This window comes from Dromiciops gliroides, chromosome 6, assembly GCF_019393635.1.
Source record: "Dromiciops gliroides isolate mDroGli1 chromosome 6, mDroGli1.pri, whole genome shotgun sequence".
Taxonomy (NCBI): domain Eukaryota; kingdom Metazoa; phylum Chordata; class Mammalia; order Microbiotheria; family Microbiotheriidae; genus Dromiciops; species Dromiciops gliroides.
This window is the reverse complement of record NC_057866.1, coordinates 46,907,763-46,934,845: the sequence shown is the minus strand read 5'-3', so window position 1 is coordinate 46,934,845 and position 27,083 is coordinate 46,907,763. Positions and strand designations below refer to the sequence as shown.

General features: G+C 41.0%; 2 protein-coding genes across 3 annotated transcripts in view; one reads left to right on the top strand and one right to left on the bottom strand.

The window, feature by feature from the left end:
- GAS2 (growth arrest specific 2) overlaps positions 1-6,340 on the top strand; it is a 159,749-nt gene extending 153,409 nt beyond the window's left edge. For both annotated transcript variants that reach the window (XM_043971686.1, XM_043971685.1), the window contains exon 8: positions 5,131-6,340. In XM_043971686.1, coding sequence (XP_043827621.1) covers positions 5,131-5,349 — 219 coding nt within the window. In that variant the 3' untranslated portion in view covers positions 5,350-6,340. The remainder of the gene's footprint in view (positions 1-5,130) is intronic.
- Positions 6,341-12,245: 5,905 nt separating this feature from the next.
- Positions 12,246-25,793, bottom strand: LOC122731318 (small VCP interacting protein). The gene is made up of 4 exons (XM_043971348.1): positions 25,669-25,793; positions 19,643-19,693; positions 18,258-18,368; positions 12,246-13,090 (listed from the first exon to the last, which is right to left on the bottom strand). Exons 1-4 carry the CDS (start codon positions 25,720-25,722, stop codon positions 13,076-13,078), a joined length of 231 nt encoding a protein of 76 aa, XP_043827283.1. The 5' UTR covers positions 25,723-25,793; the 3' UTR covers positions 12,246-13,075.
- Between the last annotated feature and the right edge of the window lie 1,290 nt (positions 25,794-27,083).

Here is a 27,083-nt window from a genome sequence, read left to right as displayed (position 1 = left end):
TTTTAAAAAGCTAGCTCTACAAAAGTCCTACCTACACTGCTATCTTCTTGTGATACATAGATAATCCATTGTTCTTGAGGGCTCTCTGCCTGTTGAATTCATGCCCTGCTAAGAAAGACTTCTTTAAACAGACTAAGTGAAATATTTAGTGCCTGTCATCTGAGGATGAGTCTAGCTCAGTTCAAAGAGGTTTACTGACAGTTCAACATCCAACATATGATGATTCCTTGTGGGGGTGCGGGGCAATGTATCTCATAAACTTTTCACCAAGATTTGGAGGGGTTAAGATTTGCATTAGGGCAACAGAAATATATTTCTATAAAATCCCAGATCTTTTGGAAGCCTTGAGAAGGTTAATGAGGAGGCTTATCAAGTAACAGGGGTAAAATAATTTTCCACAGAAATGAAAAGTTCTGTGTATCTACATGTGTGTATAACGTTATCTGCGCATATATCCTTTGTTGATGACCCTAGTAAAATTTCCTTCTGTTTTTAATCATATTGACCAAGCTTGTGTCAGATCATAGCCTAGAACCATTGGTTATAGGTCAACTTCTTGGCTGTTCTAGTTGATATGTCTGGACTTATTGTGAATCATTGTGGATTCTTCCATTTGGAATTTACAGTCCTTCACAATATGACTCAAACTTATCATTTTACACTGATTTTGCCTCACTCCTGTATACATACTATTTGGGGGGTGGGTGAGACAATTGGAGTTAAGTAACTTGCCCAGGGTCACACAGCTCGTAAGTGTTAAGTGTCTGAGGCTGGATTTGAACTCAGGTCCTCCTGAATTCAGGGCCAGTGCTCTATCAACTGTGCCACCTAGCTGCCCCTCAATACTCTTTAAATACTTATATTTGAGTCTTTAAATATAAATCCTCATTTAAATCAAACTGGCTTACTTGCTCTTCCCTCTATGCCTTTGTCCAATATCAATCACTCAATAAGCCTTTATTAAGTACCCACTATGTGCTAGGCAATGTACTAAGTGCTAAAATGTACTTCTTCCTCACCTCTAACTTCTGGAATCCCTAGCTTCATAGCCCAGGAAGAATGATCAAAAGGGTCATGATGTGGTACTATCACATTCCAAGGATGGGGGCCAGAGGAGGGGAGTGAGAATAACTTGTCCTTTCAGTCATCTCACCTTCTACCTCCTATGACTGCTTTTGTTAGTTAATACTACCTAATGGTTATGCTAGGCACTGGGAACAGAAAGACAAAAGATAACGTCATTTCAGTTCTTGAGGAACTTATATTCTATCACAATAGGTGGCATCTATATAGTGCTTTAAAGTTTTCAAAGGGTTTTTCCCATATTTTCTCATTTAGAGCCCACAACCACCTTTCAATAAAAATACATGTATCCTCATTTTATAGATGAGGAAATTGAGACTCAGAGCACTTAAGTGAGTACCCTAAGGTTACCCAGCAGGCAGGATTGGAATGCATGTCTTCCTCACTTTTGGTACAGTGGTCTGCCTCAGAGTGCAATACTGTCTTTCCCCATTTTTGATTATGTACCCATTAGTATCAAGCCAGATTTGTCAGGCTTTTAGGTGAAATATTGAACACCTGCTTTCACCCAATTCAATATAGCATGGAACAGAATGCAAATAAACTCTATTCCCTACAGCTCCAGTGTTGAACATATGCTCTGTTAGGAAAATGTTAAAAGAGGATAAAGAGATTGCATTGCTCTATAAATTAATTTAATAATCTTCCTCTAAAGAGTAGATGACTAAATTAAAAAAAATGTTTTCACTTAAGTTATGATAGCTTGTAAAAACAGCTAGTGATTAGGTTAGACAAGAAGGTATGGATAAACACAAGATGTCCCTGTGGACTGAGAGGATCTAAATTTAGGTAGGTTTTCTTCTCTTCATGGGAGCATTGGAGGAAATGAACAACAGAGGGAGCCTGGTTCCTGAAAACTTTGCTCCAAATGGAAATAGCTGTAGATTGGACAATAATTAGGACCTGAGAGGGAAGGGAATTGATGTAATGTCAAAGTTCCTGCATGGCTAATTAAGTATGGAAAAGGATACATATGGGAGTAATAGTTATCAATGACCATGTACTGGTAAAAAGGTTTGTGGTCTCTAGGTAGAAATACCACTTTAAAGCATTAGGTAATTACCTGCAGAATGTTAGGGAGAAGAAAAAAAAAGTTTTTCTTTCATTATTCAAGTGTAGCAAGGGCATAAGACTCAAAGCTGGAAGGAGGTTGGACTATATATCCTGAAATGGTGGTTTTCTCAATAAAAGGCTTTCATTCCCAAGGAAATGCCTTAGGAGCTTCATCCACGTTGGAGCAGGGCAGGAATAATAATAATCCAAGTAGTTTCATGTGGGGAGTATCCAAAAAGAAAGAAAGAAAAACATTTTAGGAACTTTGATCATGCAAATATTAAGTTACTGGCTTTGATTCTGTGGAGCTTAAAGTTGAACTCTGCGTCTAAAAATCATTTCCATTTATTCTTAGAAACATTTTAGGAAAATCGCTCACCTTAGGAAGAGGAAGAGTTAATGAAAAAACTCATTTTGAAGGTGCTTAAGGAGTCAATCAATGATTGGTGTTTTTTCCATATTAGAAAGTCTATTTACCTTTCTTGTGGTCAGTATAAACAGAGATTTCTTCATTCAGTGCGGAATGGGTTAACATGCTTTAGGTTTTCAAAGACAAATTAATAGCTTTAGGTAGGAAAAAGAAAAAAATACATTTTTTTCCTATCTTACCTTAAAATGTTAATGCCTCTACTTAGTGTAATTCCCTTGTGTTTCCCTGAGCCTCTTCCCTGCAATCCAATTATTCCATAATTCAAAAGCCAGGGCCATGGGTTCCCTGGTGGACTGGTGACCTCTTAAGAGGTTTTGTTGTTGTTATTGTCGATTGATCATTTGAAGGGCTTATGAATTTTTCATTGTGTCCTATAGTTAGTGGGAGCAAAATGGCTTTCTTTTCAGGCTGCAATTCGTCCCTTGAAGTCAAGGTACCAAAATGGACAGTCAGCCATCTTAGGTTACATTATGGTCTTGGGGTTCAGGTGCTGGTGGGGAGAAACAAAGACATTACAAGACAGTGAGGCAAGGTACGTTTAAAGTCATAGGATTGCTGTTTTCTAAAATGCATTTCACAGTTGACAAAATAGTAGAGAATGACTTACCTGATTATGCCCTAACCTCTCTAATAAATCAAGAAATGTAGCAATGTTTATTAGTTGCTGATAATGTGTCAAGCCCAGGACTAGGCCCTGGGGATTCAAAGAAGAAAAAAAGAAAAGTAAAAAGAATCGAGTAATTAAAGTAAAAGTCTTAGTTCACAATTTGGGGGTAAGGGTAAGGGGAGGGCAAAGAAGCTCACAGAGTTAGTTTAGGGATCAGGCAAAGAGAGAGTCTCCAAAAGCCAAGGCCGGTGAGGATGAGGGATGGGGGGCGGGGGACAAATTACCTTAAATTTCACCATTACTGATGCATAACTTTTGGATAAAAAGCTTGGCTTATCCAGTCCTCCTCTTTTAAATTGGGAGGATAGACAGACTGAAATGTAACCAGAAGATTTTAGAGATGACAAAACTAAGGCCTAGAGAGTTTAGATAATTGGTCCAAGGGGCAGCTAGGTGGTGCAGTGGGTAGAGTGCCAGGCCTGGAGTTGGGAAGACTTGAGTTTCCTCATCTTTAAAATGGGAATGATGGGGGCAGCTAGGTGGCACAGTGGATAAAGCACCGGCCCTGGATTCAGGAGTACCTGAGTTCAAATCCGGCCTCAGACACTTGACACTTACCAGCTGTGTGACCCTAGGCAACTCACTTAACCCCCCATTGCCCCGCCAAAAAAAAAAATGGGAATGATAATAGCACCCATTATCCCAGGGTGGTTGTGAAGATCAAATGAGAGAACTGTAAAGTGCTTAGCTCGTGCCCAGCTAGCACACTGTCAGTGCTCTATGAATGTTAGCTTTTTATTCCCAAGTGGCTAGAAGTTCCTCTTAAGATTATTCTGTAAAGCCTTTGCATGTATTTTAAATCTCTTTACATATGTATGTGTGGTTTCCCTCAGTAGAAAAGAAGCTCTCAGAGGTCAGAGACTTTGTGTCTTTCTTGGCTCAGTATCTCTAGGACCCAAATGCTTGGTGGAGAGGGGAACAAAACCCTTAACAGTCCATGCCAAGAACCCTGTGTAACGATTGGAATGACGCCACCTGCTGGATACTTACTGTAGAAGAGTTCTGCCCATGAAGCGAAGGTCTTTGAGGGCAAGACCAGGAGTCTTTTCTTTGGCGGGAGGAAGTGACGTGGACTAGTGGGAGGAGGAATTAAGAGACTGGCGCTGACTCTGAGGCTCTTTCCTCTGGACTCTGGCGGAGAAGGGAGCTAGAAATGTGCTCTCCCTTTAATAGATAGGAATCTAGGCCTTTTTCTCTCTCTTTACCAAATTCTTATTCTCCTTAATAAATGCTTAAAAGTCTAACTCTTGCTAAAGCTTGTAATTGATTGGCGACCACTCATTGGATATTTTAGACAGACTAGCTAGAATTTTAGCCCTTAACACCTGGATATTTTCAGTCTGACGTTTATTTAACTGAAATCTTCCCTTTGCCTTTTCCCAGGTTTCTCTGGTTAGGACTCACCTCACTGTCCTTAATGATATCCCTAATTCCACCAGAAATAGAATGCCAAGTTCCTCAAGGACACAAGCTCTTTTTTTTTTTTAAAGCAATGCTTTACATATTTTCAGTTTCTTGGCAAAGATACTGGAATGGTTTGCCATTTCCTTCTGCAGCTCATTTGACAGATGAGGAAACTGAGGTAAACAGGGTCAAGTGACTAGTCCAGGGTCTGTCACACAGCTAGTAAATGTATGAGAACAGATCTGAACTCAGAAAGATGAGTCTTCCTGACCCCAGGCCTGGCACCCTATCCACTGAAGAAAGCAAGTGCTTAATAAGTGCCTAGTGATTGGTTTGAATGGGAGGAACGTTGGGAAGAGGGGATGGGAAATAAACCTGATTTCATTAAAGTAGGTCTTCCTGACTCCAAGGCTGGTGTCCTATACTCCCTTCCACCAGGTCTCCGAGGCTACTTGACTAAAATATTTCCATTTTTGCCGTCTTACCATTTTAGATGCTGCACAACAAGCATGTCATGGTCCGTGTGGGAGGAGGATGGGAAACTTTTGCTGGCTACTTGCTGAAACACGACCCCTGCCGCATGCTCCAGATCTCCCGCGTGGACGGCAAGACCTCTCCCATCCAGAGCAAATCACCAACCCTTAAGGACATGAATCCAGATAATTACCTGGTGGTCTCCGCCCATTATAAGGCCAAAAAGGAGATTAAATGAACATAGCTGGTCACCAGGGACTTCCACAGAGGCCCACATCACTTACTTCTCCCGTGTAGTCAGTGTAGTCCACGTGCCTTGAAAGGACTTCCGGAAATGGAACAAACCCAGACAGACAATGGCATTATGCTTGAAGGATCATTAAATGTAGCACTATTTATTTCTAAAGCTTTTGTAGAAAATGACCTCTTAGGTGAAATGCTAATATCAAATATACTAGCCAAGTTTTAGACGAATCATTACTCCTCAATATGTGAACATTATGTTTAGAATGTCTTAAAAGACTTGGTTCTAGGTAACTACAGAACCTTGTTAAGAGGAAAAAAAAACAACAAAACAAAACAAAAATTAAAAAAAAAACAACAAAGAACATTTAGGGTTTAAGTACAAGTCAGTGGAATATATCTACCCTGTTTCTGACAAATTGAGCATCCTAGACTTTCGACACATTTCAGGATTTCTGATCAAGCTTTAAAAAGAGGAAGTTAGTGTGATCGTGTGTCGCTAGACAATCAGACACCAACCATCAATAAGCATGTTTTCCTGGAAGCTCACTTCCCATAAGTTTACATTCACTTAGACAATTGCCTTAAAGATCATCTCTTTACTTATATGACCAAATACTCTGGGGCTCCCATTGAAAGTTACCAGTATGTCCTTTGGGAACTGATTGTGAATTGTTTCACAAAAGCACAGTTGCAGATCAACTAATTTAGTACAATACACACAGGTAATTTCCATGTTGATATTTTGACAATAAATTGTACAGTTGAGCCTTCTTTTGACTTCCATGTTATTTTAAAATGTTTTCTGGTTAGAGTGTGTTTTTGGGGTGAATCCCTCTTTGCTGTGCCGTATAGTGCAGTAAGTTCATTGTGGCATGGGCTTATATATAGCACTGTATGTTGGAGCAGAACTGGATTTGCTAATAAAGACAGCAAAATAAGCATCCCCCTTTGATTCACAAAATTAAAGAAAAACAGCTTTAAAACGAAACATGCATCTGTGTAGTTTATTTATTTATTTATTTGTTTATTTATTTTTGGTGAGGCAATTGGGGTTAAGTGACTTGCCCAGGGTCACACAGCTAGTGAGTGTTAAGCGTCTGAAACCAAATTTGAACTCAGATCCTCCTGACTCCAGGGCCGGTACTCTATCCACTGTGCCACCTAGCTGCCCCCATTCTTAATTTAAAATGAAACTCCTCTTTGCTGAATTTCAGAAGTAGGTAGGAAACTGCAGGAACCATCCAGTGATACCTATGCCCCAGAAAGAGATCCCTTCTACATTAAAATGGCAAGTAGTCATTCAGCCCTTGTCTGAAGACCTCTACCAAGGGAAAATCCACCGCTTCTCAGGCCAGCCCATCCATTTGTACATGGTTCTAATGGGTAAAGTTCCTCCCACCCCCACCTTTACATCAAACCTAAATTTCCCTCTTTGCAACTTCCCATTGGTCCTTGACTTCTGAGGAGTAGACAGTCTAATGCCCCCTTCCACACTGTCACCCTTCAAAAGCTCAAAGAAAGCTATCATCTGCCCTGCTACCTCTTCCCCCTCCCAAGGTATACAAACATCCTCATTTCTTTCAACTGATCTGCTGAAGAGCAGCTTGAGGCACTTCACCGTTTTGCTTGCTGCCCCTCCTCTCAATGTCGTTCCTCAAATGGGATGCCCAGAACTGAACACAATACTTTGGGGGTAGTCACCTCTTCTAATGACCTAGCTCCCTGACTATCCATTATAGTTTTAAAAATACCATTAATTGATACTCAAATTCATTTTATTTGAGCGCAGAAGTTGCAAAGGGAGAAGGGAAGGGAATAAACCTTTATTAATGTCTAATATATGCCAGACACCTTTGCAACTATTATTTCATTATATTTTTTATTCTCAAAACAATCCTGTGAGATAGGTGCTAGTATCATCACCATTTTATAAATTGAAGACACTAAGGCAGAGAGAGGTTAAGTGACTTGTCCAGGGTCACACAGCTAATTAAGTGTCTAAGTCTGGATTTGAACTGAGGTTTTCCTGACTCCAGGCCGAGCATTCTATGGACTGTGCCATTTGTTGTTGTTTGTCTTTCCTTTTTGAGGAGGACCATGACATCGGGGTGATATCGTGACTTGCAGTGAACTGGATTATTGAGTGAGGGAGGACTGTATGTACAAAGTCACCAAGTTCACTCTCTCCTCTAGTCATCTGGGTCCAGTGGTAAGATATATATCAGGATGACTGGAGATGGCCCTCAATGTTTAAGGCAAACAGGATTAAGTTAAATGCCCAGGGTCACACAGCTAGTGTCTAAGGTGAGATTTGAACTCAGGTCCTCCCAGCTTCAGGGCCAGTGCTGGATCCATTCACCACCTAGCTGCCCTATACGGTGCGATTTGGCAGCTTCTAGAAGAGCCAAGAGGGCAGCTGGGTGGTGCAGGGGAAAGAATGCTGGGCCTAGTCATGAAGACTCATCTTTCTGAGTTCAAATCTGGCCTCAGACACTTCCTGGCTGTGTGACCTTGGGCAAGTCACTTAACCCTCTTTGCATCACTTTCCTTATCTGTAAAATGAGTGGAGAAAGAACTGGAAAACCACTCCAGTATCTCTACCAAGAAAACCCATAAACGAGAGCTGGTCCATCTGACTAGATGGCCATACAATCAATTATAGTTTTCCTAAACTCTTAGAAAAAAAAACAAAAAAAGTTTCCTAACATTTTGAAGACTTACACTCATTACAGATATCTGAAATCACAAATCTTTGAAATTCACTTATTTTCTCTTGCCAATGGGTAAAAAGTCACATTGCATTTTTTAATTTGAGCAAGAATCAACACAAAATGTATCTTTCTCTGCAATCTCCCTTAACACAAATTAGTCTCAAGGAAACGCAAAGATAAAAAAGCTATGAAAAATTAGAGCTGATACACTAGCTTTAAAAAAAAATTAGGCAGTCAGAGATGGCCATGGGAGATTAGAAAAGGAACTTTATTGACTCATTTTTCTAAATGTGCTTATTTCTCCTGGCAGAAAATTGCCACTTCATGGCATAATTTTGTCAAGTCAAACATGTTAAGGTCAAAATACAAATCTGCATATGCAACTTATGAAGCTTTCTGCAGGGCCCACAAAAATGCCTTATCCAGATATCCGAACATAAAGTAGTACCCAGCGGGGACTCTGAAGGCATTTAGCCTGATTCCTTTTACAGAGGAGGAAACTGAGGCTCAGGAGGCAGTGATTTGTTCAAGTCATGTAGCCAGTAAGAAGCAAAGCCAGCACTAGACCCCAGCCTCCTGGTTCCCAGTCCAGTCCTCTCTGTATTATAGAATTACCAGGGGAAACTACTCACTTAACTGCATTTGGAAGCTTTGCATGAATTAAAACTCCCTTAATAATAATAATTCACTTCCATTAAAAGAATATTTATTACATGTCTGGCAACAGTGACCTCCAAGTAGGTGAATACTGACCAATGCTTCTTTTCAGAAGTGCCAAAACAGGTAAGAGCTCTTGTGATGGGTAGGAGATTTGCAGCTAGAGGGTTTGGATTTGAAGCTACTTTCCCATGTTAAGTAAGCAAGTCCTGACCTCCTTGAGCCTCAATTGGAAAATCAAATGTGGATTAAATGACTTTTTTTTTTTGGTGAGGCAATGGGGATTGCGACTTGCCCAGGGGCACACAGCTAGTAAGTGTCAAGTGTCTGAGACCGGATTTGAACTCAGGTACTCTTGACTCCAGGGCCCATGCTCTATCTACTGTGCACCTTAGCTGCTCCAGATTAAATGATTTTTAAGATTTTCCAAATCTCTTCGGAACTCTTTTTACCTTGGGTGAGGGTTGGGGTTTGAAAATAGAAGCATTATTTATTCCTTTTTCCCTCACTTCTTAATTCAAGAGAAGTCTACTTTAAAAAAAAAAAAAAAGGTATGGGGGAGTAGTTCTTACTGTTAATTTCTAAGCCCCATTATCATGAGAAGGTACCTTCATGTGATTTTTAAAATGATAATACTCAGTTTTTGAAAGCATAGCTATAGCTAACCAAGACTTTACTGTCTGCCATTAGAAGCAGCACGATACACAGTGGGTATAGTGAGTGTGGGGCTAGCAGTCAAATCTTGCTTCTGATTCTTACTAGCTGTCTGAAGCTAAACCGGTCCCTTAAACTTTATCTACCTTAAGTAACTCCCTAGGGCCTAAGCAATGAACCATGAATAAGCTGCTGCATTGGTCGAGGGACTTATCACACTGGGATTTCCCAAAATAGATTAAATCTTTGAACACCTTTGTGCATTGCGGGAGTGGAGGGGGGGTGGTATTAACAATGTCCTAAACATTTGGAATCTGGTGATAGTATCAACTACTTCCAAAATATTTTAAATTTAATTTAAAATTCAATTTAAATTTAGATCAGAGACAAATTTACCTTGGTATAAGGAATGCTTTTAATATCATTTTGGCATGACTAAAAGTCTTCTGGTTTTGAAACAAATAGAGCATTTCCTCTATTTCAAGCAGGTTGTTGCTTCATGAACCCAGTGACCCAAAAATATTTCTCATTAGTCACATTTTCCTGATTGGAAGCCTTGATTTTCTCAGAACTATAATTAAGATTAGTTTCCCAAATAAGAAAGTTAGTTTAGCACAAGTACTATATTTAAAGAACTATTTTAATCATAGAGACAAGATGGTGTGGTAGAGAAAGTGCCAACTTTGAACTCAGGAAGTTCTGAGTTCAAATCATATCTTAGGCATATACTAGTTATGTGACCCTCAATGCCTCAGACCATGTGCTGAGACTAATCTATAGACCAGTTCTATTGGTGAAGGGAGTTTCTGCATGGGCAATTCACCAAACTGATGTAAGGAATTGGTTGTGATTTGTGGTTTCTGTGAGCTGCCCAATTAATTCCCCCATACCAATTTTGGCCCTTACACTAAGTGGCAGGTTGAGACAAAAATAATAATAATTCAAGCAGTGTTATGGAAAGAGCCCTGGAATCCTTCTGTGAGCCTTAGCTTAATTTTTAAATGGAAGGGCATAAGTCATTTGATGTTTATAGTCCTCTCCAGTTCTAAATCTTGGGAACCTGTGACCCTTATTGTTAGGGAAATGTTTGAAAGCTTCACCAAGATGAAATTTTAATTAAGTTTTAAATCATGAATAAAAAGTCAAAGGATGAGGATGGATCAGAGAGGAGTTTGCTGCATAGGAACCAGCACGACAAAGGCAGGGGGAGAGAGAGAGAGAGAGAGAGAGAGAGAGAGAGAGAGAGAGAGATATGATTTGGTTATGGCCTGCAGTAGGTAAAGGAGTGCTCTGTGAGATCAAGTTGGAGATGTAGTCACTCAGGGTTATGGGACACCCTTAGATGCCAAGCTAAGGAATCACACAATTTTAATGTACACGGCTCAATCCATACCTGTGAAGGATTAGTGTGTGAGTTCAATGTGCCACAGAAATAGAATGGAGGCCTGCAATAGGATGACATCAGTGGGGGAGGAAAAGGAAGTGATGTTGAAGGACCACAGTGGTGGTGGCCAGAGTGCTGTCCTCAGAGTCAAAAAGACCCCAGTTCAATAAGATCACTTGCCTTTCTCAACTAGAAAGGTTGATAAAGTTGGCACTTTCTCCACCACACCATCTTGTCTCTATGATTAAAAGTTATTTAAATATAGTACTTGTGCTAAACTAACTTTCTTATTTAGGAAACTAATCTTAATTATTTTTCTAAGGAAGTCAGAGCTTCCAAACAGGAAAATGTGACTAATGAGGAATATTTTTGAGTCACTGGGTTCATGAAGCAAGAAGCTGCTTGAAATATAGGAAATATATGCGTGAATGACCTGTCAGTTCATCTCCAGCTCTAAATCAACGATCCGATGTGTGAGAATCCAGAGTTGACAGGATATGGTACAGATCAGATATGAAAACTTAGGCTACATTGAGATTTTAAATCTAGGAAACTGAGCAGATGGTGGTATGAGACAGAAAGAGGGAAAACCAAGAGAAGATGTTTTGGGGAAAGCAGCAGGTAAACATACTGAGGGCAAGGGTGGCTGAAAGGGCAGCAGAAGTAGCTGGTCCAAGTGGGCAGGCTTATTTCCTGTCCATACCTATGTCTGATTCCATATACACAACTAAATAGCATTCAAATGCAGGTCAGTGACCTACGTTTGTGAAACTATTAGAGCAAAGATTCTTAACCTGGGCTCCATGGAAAGATTTCAAGGCAACATTAAACTTGAATGGGGAAAAAAAGACATCACTAATTCAATATAATTGGTTTCTCTGCATCTTATTACATTTCACGCATTTAAAAAGCATTATTCTGAAGAAGGGGTCCCTAGGCTTCAATATTTTGTAAAAGGGATTTGGTTAAGATCCTTTGCCCTGGAGTAAATTAGATGAAGGAATATGTAACTATTAGATCAATTTTGGCATTTGACATTTCAAACCATGAAAATAAGGACACAGGTTTTTCAAATTGAACATGTGCCTAAAGAACAAAGTCTTTACAAGTTTGAATTATGCTATTACTATCATGTAGAAAGAACCCTCTGGTCATTTTATGCATGTGTGTATACATATATTGTACACATGTACATATATATATAAATGCATGTACTATAATATCTGTTGATATGTATTATAATATATAATGATACTACTACTAAGGAGAGGTGAGATGATTGGTTGGTATTCCTCAAAGCATAGAACTTTTAAGTCCCCATAGTTATCAACTATGAAAGATACTGTGGTGTATGGGGAAAACACTGGCCGGGGAGATACACATACATATACATATAAATATATATGTACATGTATGTGGATGTCTGTATAAGTAAATATCACCCTCATGAATGTTTTAACAAATAAAACCACACTAGTGAAATTACACTTAGCTTTATAGTATTTAATAGAGTTTAAAAAATGACACTAAAGCTCATCCTTTGACAAATGCTAGTAAGTAATCTCATTACAAGAAGTCTTTAGAGAAACAAACCTGATCTCTTTGCAACCTCAGCATTGCCCTCTTATGGTACCAAAAGGACCAAGTTTTAAATATAGCAAATAAATTTTAGCTTAATGAAAATCCCCCATTTCTACATAACGTATTTATAAAACTTAAACAGAAAATAACCAGATTAAATATTTTATCTACTTACAAATAAGCATCTAATGAATCAAAAGGTATGGGAAGGGTTGGTTTCATATGAGCCACAAAATTATTTTTTGGTTATTTCCTTCTACTTAGTCATTAAATCAACAGGTTTAAACATTAAGTCAGTATAAATACAAAATAAACACAATGTATGTCAGCAAAGCTATAAATGCCCACTTAATTTTTTATAAAAAGGAGAAAATGTCATTGAAAAACTGATTAAAGATTTAATCACCAACACCCAAAGCAGAAATATATTGTTAGGCAGTATTACTTTATCTCCATAAAGTCACAAATGAAGCCCTTGCCCTTCAGGATAGCTACTTGTGCAAAAATAAAGAGACTATAGTGAAAAATCTTGGTCATCTTGTTAAATATCCTGAGGTTTGTCTGCTCAAAAAAAAATAAAGAATTTCCAGTATACAGTTTACTTATCATTTATCACATTAAAACAGAAGTGTTAATGTGCTGAATGCAAAAGCCACATTACGAAGCGCCAGTTGATTGCAGTTTTCCACAGGTTATCGGCAGTAGTCTTGTCTTCCATTTGGCACACAATTTTATGAAACTGTCCACTAAAAAAAGATGAAAAGTTACATATTACTTCCAGAGAAATCTATAGGAAAGAAAGTTTTGCTTTTATAATGTACAAACAACCAGGAGTAGTCACACACAGAGCAAGATGATCTCTGTATAGAACTAGGAATATTGCTCAGGATTTGAGTCAGAAACACTCAGACCAAAGTGAGAAATGAAAAATATGACTCTCTGATAAAGATATGCACTGTATGTGGAGACATCACTTAGATAGATAAGGAAAAACAGGCATCCCATCAACACAGTTCAGTTTTAAACACTAGCCTATGCTAAGATTATAACTGTAGTAACAAATAAGAACTGTATTTGAAAGAACTGGCAGATAGGCACAGAGAGATAAAAGCCCTTTGGCCTACGATTGAGGGACTACATATAGTTCTATTTAAATAGTTATTGTAAGCTCAGGGATTGGTGCTAAGAATAAAGATAATTGATCCCTACACTCCTTAAGATAGTCCAAGGTATGTATTTTGTCTTCGTCAAGACATTTTTGACCACTTGTGAGGATGAGAGTCCTTTGAGGGCATGGATTATTAAAATCCATCTGCTTCTATATTTCTTGCTCACTCACTGTCTTGGCTATGGAGATTGTAAATTCATTTGGCACCTTTATAGGATTGTAGAGATTATCTACTCATGCCACTTGTTTTACAGATAATAGTAATGTGAATAGTTCACATGTGTTGCACTTTTTGGTCTGCAAAGCCTTCATATATTAGGTTCTCTCAACCACCCTGGGAGGTAGTCAAATCAAGAATTGATGTAGTGCCACCTACATGTCAGGCGCTACTGGACATTACTACACTGGCTGCTGGTTGGTTGGTTGTCCTTCATTTTCAAAGAGGTCCATGACACTGGGAGATGACGTCCTGACTTGCAGTGAACTGGATTTAAGTAAAGGAGGGCAGTACAACATCATCAGCCTCACTCTCTCCTCATGAGCCATCTGGTCCAGAGGCAAGATATACATCAGGACCACTAGAGAAGGCAATGGATGTACAAGGCAATCTGGGTTAAGGCTCAAAGAGGTTAGGTAACATGCCACGTGGGTTCTCTGCCCTCATAAATGTGAGAGGCAGGATCTGAACCTGAGTTTCCTGATTCTTAGTCTATCCCCTCCCTGCATCACCTACCTGTCTAGAAAAGAACATGGAGGAGGCTCAGCAAGGCGCAAAGGTCTTCCTACAGGAAACATGTACAGATCTGGAATTCAAACCTATATCCTCTACCTCCCAAGGCAGGGTTCCTTTTACTACACCTGCTTTTCTTTCTTGATTTAGCATGGTGCTCTTAACAAATACAAGAATGGCAAAAAGGTGGTTCCTACATTAGAGCTAAATGGGAAACTTGCTATAAGGCTTTGGGGTAAGACAGGTAACCCTTCTCTCCCTGTTTTCTCATCTGCAAATAAATTTAGGAAAAAAGCCCTAGAAGAGAAGGAAGGTCCACTCAGGCTCACATTCTGTATCAGTGTATAGAGAATCCTTTTTTATAAACTGTGGGTGAAGTAAGATGATAGTTTGGACAAAAATCCTACATTGATAAAATTCTCAAGGAAGTAAAGAATCTATATTAGAGATATTTATTTCCTACTTGCTTTATTATTATTATTATAACTATTTTGGCAAGGCAATGAGGGTTAAGTGACTTGCCCAGGGTCACACAGCTAGTAAGTGTCAAGCATCTGAGGTCAGATTTGAACTCAGGTCCTCCTGAATTCAGAGCCAGTGCTCTATTCACTGCACCACCTAGCTGCCCCTATTTGCTTTATTATTAATCCTTCTATAATGGTGTTTAAAAGAAAAAAAGGAAAAATCACCAAAACTTAACATTGTACTAAATAGATAACTACAATCTGGTGAATGAACACTAAAACTTTTCTTGAAAATTCCTAGATTTTTAACATACCTACCCAAGAAGCAACAGACAAACATTTAGGTAGTCACCAAGAAGCTCAGAGTCAGAGGTATATACAAAATTAAACAAAATCACATCAGTTACAAAAGAAAGTATCATTAGCCTGCTCTTACACTATCCCTACTAGATGACTTGATGGTCTTGCAAAAGTATGGCTATGCTTGGGTCCCAAATAGAAAAGATGACCTTTGATTTGTCCGCTCTACTGAATTCTCTTCACTAGTGAAAGTGATTTAAAAATACAAAACAAAAACTTGACTTTAATTACCCTGACTTGAAAAACATTTCGACTTGTTGAAAAATGAAATAACTACCCATGCCACTCATTTTCAGCTCTTATCTAAAATTCTTTGACTTGGTACACGTGTTTTCCTATTAGATAAAGATATGCTATTAACTTAACTCTGCAATTTATATGTTCAAATAATCTTATCATTGCCTTCTAATCAACAATCCGCCTGGCTGATAATATTTTTCAGTTTTCCTTCTTACAGATAAATACCCAAAATAAGGAAAATGTGTAATTTAAGATTCTAAATGTGGATTCTAATCTATTCCCCCAGTTTGGGGGAAACTGACTAAAAATCACTGATAAAACGAGTTTAGGTTTTTAAGGGTTTATTGGAAAATAGAAAGAAAAAGATTGAGAACAGAATTCTAACAGCCTGGCATTCCTATCTTTCCTCAAATTTCCTGTGAAGTCCTCTGCCGCCACCACCATCAAGTCAGGAAGCCAAAAGGCCCAGCGCTCTCTGTGCAGGCTCCCTCTCCTCCTTCCTGTCTCCTCCCAGACCATAGGAGGTTCCTCAATTTGATTGGCTGGTAGCCTTGATAGACAGCACCCATGAGCAAACGTCATTTCCTGACGCCAAGGAAAAGCCACAATGCCTCTGAGGCATTTTCCTCATGGTGGAGCTTTCCCACAGCAAGTCTCCAGTAGGTGGCGTCATTCCAATCATTACAGTCCCCCCTTTTGTTCCTCAAGAAATAAAATGTTTCCTTGACGGAACAGTAAAAAGAATATAATAACTATTATTTTTGATAAGCATATTCCAAAAAAAAAAAAGAGGGGAACATTTGTAAAAGTTTTCTTTTTTCAAAAAAAAAGTTTTCTTTGAGATTCTGTTGTGCTTTAACTTGTATTTAAATATGTTCTGATTTTTCACAAAAGTGATTGTATACTAAGTAAAAAAAAAGGGGGTATTATTTGAAATTGTTGCATAATTATATATTGTATTCCGAGTCAAGATGTATTCACATTTTTTGCAATCATTTATTATCCTCAATTTTTAAATCCATATGAGACATGGATTATGGGAATTTATCATTTAAGACACTAATTGCCTTTATTCTGAGTTATCAGATGCCAGTTGGCCAAGATGCCATCCAATCACAAGAGGAATACATGCAAGAGCAGACACTGAACTGTCACATGAGGGGAGACATGCATGAAGTCAAGGTATGGCCGAGAGAACGGCTTTTGACAAATGTTGAGGTTGGATTCTCTTGGTTTAATATTTTATTCTCTTTTTCCCCACAATATTATACAGATGGCTGGAAGTATTCATCCCACCCATCTCATTCTACACCTGACTTCTATGCTCCCTCCTATATGCTTGATGCCATGGACATCTCAATCCCATGCATCTGATTAAGTCTGACTCAGTTTCCTCCAATATGTTCGGTGGCATGGACATATATTCCATCCACCTATTTTAAGCCTGGCATACTGTATGGGCGGTACATATTGCTCAGGTGTGGAAATGCTCATATCCCATCATTTCTCTGTTCTTTTATGGTAACCCCCATAATTATCTCAGGTGTCATGATAAATATAGTGTTGAATTTGGCCTTGACACCTGTTAACAATTATATTAGATTTTTTAATTTCTCATAATGGCATGAGGATAATTAGGCAGATGATGCAAAAAGTGATGAAACAAAGATAAAAATTATTTTTAATAATTAATATCGCAGCAATTGTCTTCTCAATTACCCTCCATAAGGGGGGACTATAGTAATATTATAATTTTAAAGAATGTTTAAATTTTTGTTTTATTATATGTTTCATGTGTAACAACTAAGATTCTGAATTCCCTTAGACATGTTTTTGAGAACTTTCATTGTTTGATTTGATTATTGACAAAGCTATTTTAAAGTTGTGTTAAGCTCAATTTTGTAGGAAATTTTCCTGGCTGATTACCAGCATCCACACATCAACCCCTGAAAAGACTTCCATTCCATGACTACACCTAGAGGACATCTGAGAAAAGACTTTCAGAGACTTTAAATGAACAGTTTTGTTTTTGTTGTTTTTTTTTTTCTCTTTTCTCTTTCTGTTATAATATACACCATCTGTAACATGTACTCTCTGCAGAGGTCCTCCCTTTGCAAGACCAATGTCAAAGCGTCGGTTCATGAGGACAAAAAAAATCGCCCCTCTGGACAAAACTTTCCTCTCTTCCTTTTCTATATTGTTATTAACATATTGTTAGTTAGCATAGGGTATTATATTCTGTTATTTTTGACTGTTTCATCAAGGAAACGTACCGTTTCTTGAGGAAACAAAGGGGGGAACTGTAATGATTGGAACGATGCCACCTGCTGGAGACTTACTGTAGAAGAGTTCTGCCCATGAAGCGAAGGTCTTTGAGGGCAAGACCAGGAGTCTTTTCTTTGGAAAAGGAAGTGACGCGGGCTAGTGGGAGGAGGAAGGGAGAGACTGAGGCTCCTTTCCTGAGGATGCTGGTGGAGAGGGGAGTTAGAAATGTGCTCTCCCTTTAATAGATAGGAATCTAGGCCTTTTCTTCTCTCTTTACCAAACTCTTATTCTCCTTAATAAATGCTTAAAAGTCTAACTCTTGCTAAAGCTTATAATTTATTGGCGACCACTCATTAGATATTTTAGACAGTTTAGCTAGAATTTTAGCCCTTAACAAAAAAGTGTCAAACTTTTAAAATAATTTTCCCATAAATGGAAAAAAAAAAGAATGGAAGTTACATCATACTTTGAGTCACAGGTTCTTAACCTTTGTTGTGTCATGGAGCCCTTAGAAGTCTGCCGCAGCCTACAGAACTCTCCTCGGATTGTTTTTAAATGTACAAAACCCATAAGATCACAAAATATGTAGGATCATATTGAAATACAATTACCAAAGCAGAAGAAAACAAAGTAAAAATAAAACTAAGTCCCCAGACTCCAGGTGCAGTGGGTATCCCTACACTTACTCGAAGCCCTCCTTGTGAGGGACCACCAGAAGACAACTGTTTTTCGATTTTCTCCTTTCTCTTCTTCTTCTCTTCTACAGAATGCACATTTAAAATTCCTCGAGATGAAGCCTTTAGGAAAAAGAAATCAGCGTAATAGAAACGATTTCTGCTGTTGTTAAAACACAAAATAAAAGCCAGGTGCTTTGCTAGGCCACGTCTACAGCAACAGTACACAAAGTGAAGAATGCCCATGACCAGTGGCCCCAAAAGTATGGCCTGCAGGTCAAATCAGCCTTAGGCTTGTTTTTGTCAGCTCAGAGCTCAGAGTAGTCTTTACACTTTTATATGAAGTTTTATCATATGTAAAATCCCTTCTTAGGTAGGCTTAATTTACTAAATCCCTCATGTAACCACTGCTTGATAAACATACTAATGAAATTTCTTCTCAAAGTCTTTAAGCCTGCCTTTACTGGAAACAATCATTTCTTCATTCAACATATATTTGTGATAGTAATTACGTATGTGTTTTTATTTATATTTTATTCAGAATCAGTGACAGAATATATGTTTAATTATGAGAGGTCAAAACTAATTCAAGTTCGAGGAGGCTAATCATCACAAATCCAACCACAGGGGGATTGTTTTTCAGTCATAACTTGTGAAGACTGAATGCCAAAGCACCGAGGGATTGTGATTGCAAAGTACCAAAAGCAATAACATCATGCATTCTTGAAATTCTGGCTTTTTATGGCACTGACCATCTTTTGGGGGAAAAGAGACTGGGGCATTTTACCTGAGATGTACACTCACAGCACAGTTAGACACACTTCTCAGGGGGCTACCATCTTCCCATCCTCATCTTCTTCTGAAGATACCCCAAAGCCCAACTCCCCCCAACTTCCCTCTGATCTCTGAACCCACTCTCTTTTCTGATCAGGGACCATATTCCCTGCCATTGCTTCCCAAAGTCCTTATAGCTTTGCCATCTCCTCCCACCTTTGCCTGTCAGAAACTAAGTACCCTTAGTCTTCTACATGAAACTTTACTCCTTTATGTATCCTTTCCCTTGATTAGGGTGTGGCTTTCTTGAGGGAAAGGAGCCTTGATTTTCTGCACTGTACCCTCAGTGCTCAACACCTAGTAAATCATTAATAAATATTTTTTTATTTCATAAAAGATACATTCCTAAAAATGCATGTAAAATATTCTTATTAATTTTATCTTAGTTTAAACTCAATTTATGTGAATTGTATCATGAATCTTTTTTATAAAGTAGACAATTGCCTTTGAACTTACTGGGCATCTTTTTGTGTGTGTTTTAAAATAGGAATCTTATGTATACAAAACACACATAATATTAAAAATATTTCCAAATAGCCATAGCTATATTTTTCAAATCTCACCTCTCTCTGTCTTCTTTCTGCAGCTTCTGCAAGTTTTAATCTTCTATCTTCCTGTGAAAAATTGATAACATTTAAAAAAAAATGACCATGAAAGTCCCTGAGAAAACAGAGCCGCAAGTGACCATGCTACCTCAGGAAGCTGTATGTTGCAAGAGGAAGAATACAGAACTGTAATCTAAACCCTCAAGTTGGGCAGCCTGGTCTATTACTTCCTAGCAGTAAGACATTGGGCCAATTATTTCACACCTCAGAGCCTTGTTGCTACATATGTAAATGAGACAGACGTTATAAGATCAGTCCAAGGACAGAGAGCTAGGGCCTTAACATGGGGACCAGCTGCTGGCCTCCTCCTCCCCCTGTCCCCATGCCTGGAATACACACTGTCCTCATCCTAGGCTCCAAGGAGCCTTCATTTCTTTCCAGTCTTAGCTCAAGTTTCACTTTCTACAGGCAGTTCTCCCTGATTTTCCCAGCTGCTATTGGCCTTACTCTCTCCCAACTCAAGTCCTTTTTATTTAGATATCTGGTGTGAGAACAGTGAGGACAATTTGGCTGGTACAGGAAGGGGAGCAATGGACAACAAGATGGGAGAGGAACTTTGGGGCTAGGTTAAGAAGGGCTTTAAAGCCTAACAGAAGAGTATATATTTTATCCTAGATTTGATAGGGAGGGAGTCACAGGAGCTTATGGAATGAGGGGAAGACAGGGGAGGAGGGAATGATATGGTCAGGTTTGTGCTTGAAAACCACTTCATCCACTGTGTGGAAGATGGGTTGTAAAGGAAGGGGAAGAGCCCTCCATGCAGGTGGGGCAGAGATGGAGAAGCAAGGTTGCATAAGGCCAGCTTGGCTGGGAAAACCAAAGGTGAAGGTGAATAACACGCGGCTGGTCTGAAAAGGGTCGGCTAGGGCCAGACTCTGAAAGGTTTTAAAACCCAAGCTGGGGAATTCCTGTCTTTTCCTAAAGATAACAGGAAATCACCAAAACGTCTTAAGAAAGTACATGACATTGCCAGACTTCTGCTTCTGGCGGCTAGTGGACCATGGGCTATGGAGGGAACAGAAAGTCCAAAGTTCCATCAGAGAATTCATTGAAGAGGGGATCCTTATCACCCTCAACTGATGGGTCAGCTGTGTGGGTAGGCAGACGAGATCTTGGGGTGACATTCAGAAGATGAGAAGTGATTGAGAGGTGGAAAAGGGGGTGAACACAAGGGTTACAGAAAGCTTAAAAACAAACAATATCCGTAGAGTTTAGTCATAAAAACAATTGCAAAATAAGGCATGATAGAAGGGATGCGGTGGTCAATTTAAAAGTTTTTTTCTGTTGCTATTTTAAGAACATAGGAAGGTTCTGGGAATTTTTGTAAGCAGGAGGGAAAGATTAAATATAAGGGAGAAGAGAAAAAGAGTGAGAGAGAGAGAGAGAGAGAGCATGAGCATTTATAATTGAAGTATAACTGAAGAATTTACAAGTGAATTATAATCAAGTGCTCAAGTAGAATGTAAATTTCTTGGGGGGGGGGCGGTGTCACAGCAGTTTTCTTTACATCCCCAGCACCTAACAGTACCAGTTACTCCACAGGCACTGGATAAATGCTTACTAAATTGCAGTAGAAGGGTTGTGTGAAAATATTTTTGAAGACTAAGGCTAATTTTGGGGGGCCTAATCTGTGGATGCCTAATCTGGGGACTTTTGACTAACTGGCTATCTGACTGCTACTAATTTAACATGGGCCGTTTATAAAGTTCCACCACACTGCTCTACTCCCAAATGGATAAACTAAAGATTAAGAAGCCTCTTAACTAAATAATCAAAGCAAAGTTGATTCATGAGATACCATTTAAAATTAAGAATACAGGGAAATAAAATGTACAACCTGACTGCTTTCCTGAGGTCTCTTTCCACTGCATCTCTTTCCCACCTGCAGGGATTTGAACTTTTTTAATACAATAAGGGCCTTAGCCACCTCCTGCCTCAGGGCACGTTATACTTTCCCTGCTCAGCTACTTTCTTCTAACTCCTCTTAATCTTCACTTTCTCCAACCTGTACCCTGTGCTGACCCTTCTGTGCTCTCCGATGCCTCCTGGTCTGTCTGTCTGCTCCATCCTCTGCCGCCTTTGTCACCCCTCTAATCTTGTCCGCCGGCCTTTCCTCCTTGCTCCTAGTCCTGCGTTACTGTTCATCTCGTGTCCCCCCCCCAAATCCCTTCTAATCTAACTCCCAGGTCTATATATGCCTTTTTTTCTTTCTCTCCACTCAAATCTCGGGGCTTCCTGCGCCCCCACAGACCAAGCTAATCTGCCAGTCAGGGCTGCGGCTGGGGGGGGGGTGCTTCAGCTTCAGTGCCTCAGCACAGGCCATCCGGGATCTTTCAGGTAGCTCCACTCAGGTCGGAGGGAGCTGGGGGCTTTTTTTTTTTTTCCTCCAGCTGTCTGACCTGGCGTCTTGTACAGCCCACGGGGCTTTGGGGCTCAGCTGAAGCAGAGGGGAAGGGTGGGGCACCAGCACCTCCCACACAGAAGAGGCCCTGAGGGCCTAAGGCTTTCAAATCTCAGCCTAAAGGTAGGGTCCCCGAATCAAAATAAATTTCCACAGTTGGCCTTGGTAAGAATTGTTACTTTTTGTCAGAGACTAAAGTAAAGAAGGAATCAGTGTGTGTGCCTCCTCACTGAAGGCCTTACTTGTTGGGTACTTAATATTCTAACAGAAAGAATTCCCTTAAGGTATGGAAGGTTTATTGTGAAAGGCTCAAATAAGTACATAAAATGTTTTGTTTTCCTGAAGTGTTAATAATTTTGAGGTATATAAATGGTTATTTCTCAGAAAAGTACATACTGGCCACCTATGTCTGTAAACTTCCCCTTTTCTGCTATGTAGAGGCATGGTAGGTTATACAGGGGATAAACACAAGTGTAAGGCCCCCACTATAATGTAGCTGAAAAGATATGACACACACTATACAAGTGAAAAACTACTCTAAGTGCCAAGGGCAGATGTTAGCATGTGACAGAGTTTTAAGATACAACATAGGCCCCTTGACTTGCAAGCTTCTACTGCTGCACAAGCACTTCTCAAGGGACCTACGCCCCAGGGAAGCGCCGAGTCCCTCCAGTTTTCTAGGAGTCCTCTTTTAACATATTGATACAAACTGTAGAAAAAAGATCTTTCCACAAAGATGAATAAACTGAATGAACATCTACCTTACCATAAAGGCAAACTGGAACCACATTTTCATACGGATTTTTTAATAGTAAACAAAAGTGGATCCAGAAATCATAGGAGAATAATTAGTAACCTTAGGAGCACTCCAAGAATTAAGTGAATACTTCTGGGAGTCCAGTAAACGTGTAACTAGAAAATCACGTCGGATGTGAAGACAAATCTTCTCCTACCCAAACTCTGCTTCGTGGGACTCTGTGCCAATGGACAAGAACACATTTGGTGAGAAGCAGCAGGTTATAGAGGGGGAGGATGTGCTGATTCTGATGTGGGAGGACCTGGTATAAAACCCTGTTCTGACACAACTTAGGTGACTCTGCGCAAGCCTCAAACTCTCTAGGCTTGTTTCCCCAGTCCTACAAACTAAGGGGTTTCAAACTAACTGATTTCTCAGGTTCATTCCAGTATTGAGTCTATGGTAAAAATGTAAACTCCAAGTCCTAGAAGCCTGCTAAAATTCAAAGGCAAAAAAAAAAAGGGAGGGGGGTGGGGGGGAATAACATTGAACTTCCTACAAACACCACAAAATAAATAATCTTCACTGCCAGACAGGTTGCCAAAATAGTTAAATGACCAAAAAGGAAAGGAAAATATGGCCCTGGGGTAAGTAAAATCTCCAGCTGTCATTTTCACCAGGATAGATCAAAGATTACAGAACTGCAGAATTTTGGAACCGGAAGGGACCTTGTCCACTCTTGGGCCCAGCAACATATACTGGAAAGCACTGATTCTGCAGTCAGAAGATCTGTGTTCAAATCCAGTTTCTGACACTGTACCTGGGCAACCTTGCTTAAGTCAGTTAACCTTGGGCCTGTTTCCTCACATGTAAGATGAATGTATTGGATTTAATAAGTCTCTAAGGTTCCTTCCAGCTCTAGACCTTTATTAATGCAAATAAATAGAAAGCCACAAATAACCTTCTACAACAGAAGCAAAGGGTCTGCCCTGACCAAGGCATCCAAGGACTGGGAAGTTAGTTCATTATACCTTGTGAGAGCTCAAACTGCCAGTGGGGAGGTCTTTCCCCCTTTTTCTTCCAGCAAGTTTAAATTTTCCTCATTGTCCTTTCAACTCCCATTCACAGAACTGGTGCTGGAAGGGCCTTGGCAAAGCATATATCACAAGAAGACCCACAGGGGTTAAACCGTTTTCATCAAGACAGGCAAATTTGCAAAACTTTAAAAAATATTATTTCATTGGACCCTCGCAGCCACTTAAGGCAAGTAACTGACGGTATTATATTATTCATGGGGAAACTGAGGTTGAGCCCCAGAGGTAAAGGCTTTGCTCAGATCACACAACAGTAAGCCACAGAAGCAGTGTTAGTACTTAGTCTCATCTAAATCCTAGGTTCTTTCTAGAGCATTGCTGAGCCCCATAAAGAACAGGTTCTCCAAGTCCTCACATACTGGTTAGGTGACCCTGAGCAAGTCACCTCTCCATGCTTGAGACAACTTTCCAACACTATAAATTGCAGAAAAGGTGCAGCCTGTTGTTGCATTTTTAGAGAGTATCCCCTCTCGAGAGTTTCATAAATGAGGGGAAATGCTGGTCCAATCAATTTCTCTCCCTATTGGTCTCATCTTTAAGAGGCAACATGGGGGAAGGAATAGAAAGAATGAGTCTCTGAGGAAGGAAACCGTCAGTTACATAGTGTGGTAGAGAGAAAGCAGTCCTCAGCTTGGGCAGACATGGCTTCAGTCCCTGCTCTGACATCTGTTGGTTCTGTGTCCCAAGGGTGAGTCGTGAACTTCTTTGGAGCTCTAGATTACTCTTTAAGTTGTCCTGGGGAGGGAATTTTCTCACCAGGGAAGTCCTAATACCAAATAAACAATAGGTCAATGGCTGTCCCACAATCGCTGTGAGTGTTGTAAGAGCTCCTGAAGGGAGGCAACGTGGTGCAGTGAATAGAGAACCGTTCTTAAGAGCCAGGAAGAGCTGTATTCGATCCCTATCCTCTTATACGCCGAAGGTATAGGTGGTGTACATACCAGCTCTGTGACCCTGGGCAAGTCAGGGAACCTCTCGCTGCCCCGATCACAAGAGCTGCAATGACGAAGCGGACGGCTGGCATTTATACTGCACTTCCTAGGCGCCAGGCACCGTGCTAGGCGCTTGGCAGTTATGATCTCGTTTGGTCCTGCCGACCACCTTGGGGGTAGCTTTCATTCCCGTTCCCATTTTACAGATGAGGAATTGAGACGCGCGGGGCAGTTTGGGGGTCTGCCCGGCGCTCGCTCTACCGCCCCCCCCACCTGCCCACGCCCGAAGGACCCTCGGACTCCTTGGTGGAGCGGGCAGGTGTGCCGGGTACCCGCCACGCTCGCACACCTGGGGGTGCTCTAACTAATGACATCCCGGGGCAGTCCGTCTTCTCCACCCATCCCACCTGGGCCTGCTGACTCCGCTCCCCGGCCCCACGCGCCCTGCGCGGCTGAGTGGGGGGCCGGGGGAGAGGGGGACGCCCCCGCCAGACACAAGCCCCATTGTCAAGGCCACGCATGTGCGTGCCTCCCCTCCCCCACCCAGCCCCGCCCAGCACGTGGAAGGCTCCAGACCCGCCCTCGGGGCACCTGGGGCCGCCATCGGCCCCAGGCCCAGCGCACCCGGTCTCGGAGAGGGCCCCGGGGTGGAAGGGAAGGTCAGCCGGGGCCTCGAGGTGCTGGAGGCGGAAGCCAGCGGTCCGGGGCTAGGGACGTGGGCAGCCGGCCGCGAGGGACACCTGTCGCTGCCGGGCGAGGGGGACGTCCGCGAGCCGGGCCTGGCAGGGCCGGAAGGGAGAGGGCGGCGAGGCCCTACTTACTATGTCTGGCGGGTCCTGGGGCCCATCTCCCAGGCAGGGCAGGCACAGCCCCATGTCCACTCCGTGTGGCGCCGCCCCAGCCGCCCTCTGCTTAGAAAACTGGGGCGGGGCGGGGCCACGCCCAGGCCGGCGCGCTCCCGCCACGCCCCTCACGCCCGGCCGCCCGGCCGCCCGGCCCCGCCCCCGGCCCCGCCCCTCTCCGAAGGCTTCCCCCACTCTCACCTGTTGTGCAAGAAGGGATCCAGGGAAGGGAGAGGGGCCCAGAACTGGAACCCGGGGCTGATAGGCCCAGGAGGACTATAGATTTAGATCCCGAGGGGACCATAGAGAGACCTGACCATCTCCCCAAACAGGGGCACGCACGCACTCATTTCATAGCTAGGGAAACTGAGGAACAGAGAGGTGACGTCACAACACAGAAGTGACGGAGCAGAGGCTTTAGAGGCCAGGTATTTTTGACTCCACCCTCCTACCTACTTCCCTAATAGAATCCGAGGACCCGGCGACATTGTAGAATCTCACATTCAGAGTAAGAGGGATGCAAAGGATTTTTGTTTTACGGATGAGTATACGGAGGCACGGAGAGGGTGTGAATTGGTCACAGCTTAGCAGGTGATGGGTGAAAGATTGATAAAGAACTGTATTGTTTGGTGTAAAGAATTCCTCTGGGCTGAGGCTGTGTTAAAAATGCCTTGAGCTGGGATTTAAACTCCAGCTTCCCTCAGACCAGGTCTAGAAGCCGGTCCACACTGCCTCCTGGTTAGGGTTTGAAGGTCTGATCCTCTGATTCCCAGTCTAGTCTACTTTCAAAGAGCAATAATGGGGGAGGGAGCAGTTTCTTTAAAAAGAGCCAGGTGAAACTGATCTCTTATTCTTTCCCGAAGGAATTTATTTGGTTTGGGTTTTTTTTGCCTCTATCAGACTCTATATTCTGTTACACTTGCCTGTACATTGGTCTTATCCTGCTTTACTAAATGTAAGTCCTTTAAGGATGGTGCTGAGGTATGTTGGGAGAAGCACAGACTCTTCTTTTTTATCCCCATCCAGGAAAGGGATATCCCAGGCCTATGCACCAGCTACATAATGAATAAAGAAAACTGACTTGGGTTTTTCCTTCTTTTTTTATAAGACAAAAATATTTCTCTGATTCTTCTGAGAAGAACGTAGAGGGGGTTTTCCCCTGCTTTCTTTGTCTGAGTGCCTTGCATTAAAATAATCTTAGAATTTTATTATATATTATACTAAAAACACATTTATGAAACTACGCAATTTTAAAGCTCTTTAAAATTTTAAAGTGGTATATACATGTTATTGTATATTTTGTATTTTGTTCCACTTTTTTTTTTATATAGTTTCTGCCACAAAAATCCTACTCTGTTCCCTTGGTGCCTATGGTGATGAACTCTGGATTCTCA

Bases quoted from the DNA above. Each gene is read 5' to 3' on its own strand.
- LOC122731318 (XM_043971348.1), bottom strand. From the start codon at position 25,722: ATGGGGCTGTGCCTGCCCTGCCTGGGAGATGGGCCCCAGGACCCGCCA. The intron at 19,694-25,668 runs GTAAGTAGGGCC...AATTTTTCACAG, and splicing joins CCCAGGACCCGCCAGACATA to GAAGATAGAAGATTAAAACT. The intron at 18,369-19,642 runs GTGAGATTTGAA...TTTTTCCTAAAG, and splicing joins CAGAAAGAAGACAGAGAGAG to GCTTCATCTCGAGGAATTTT.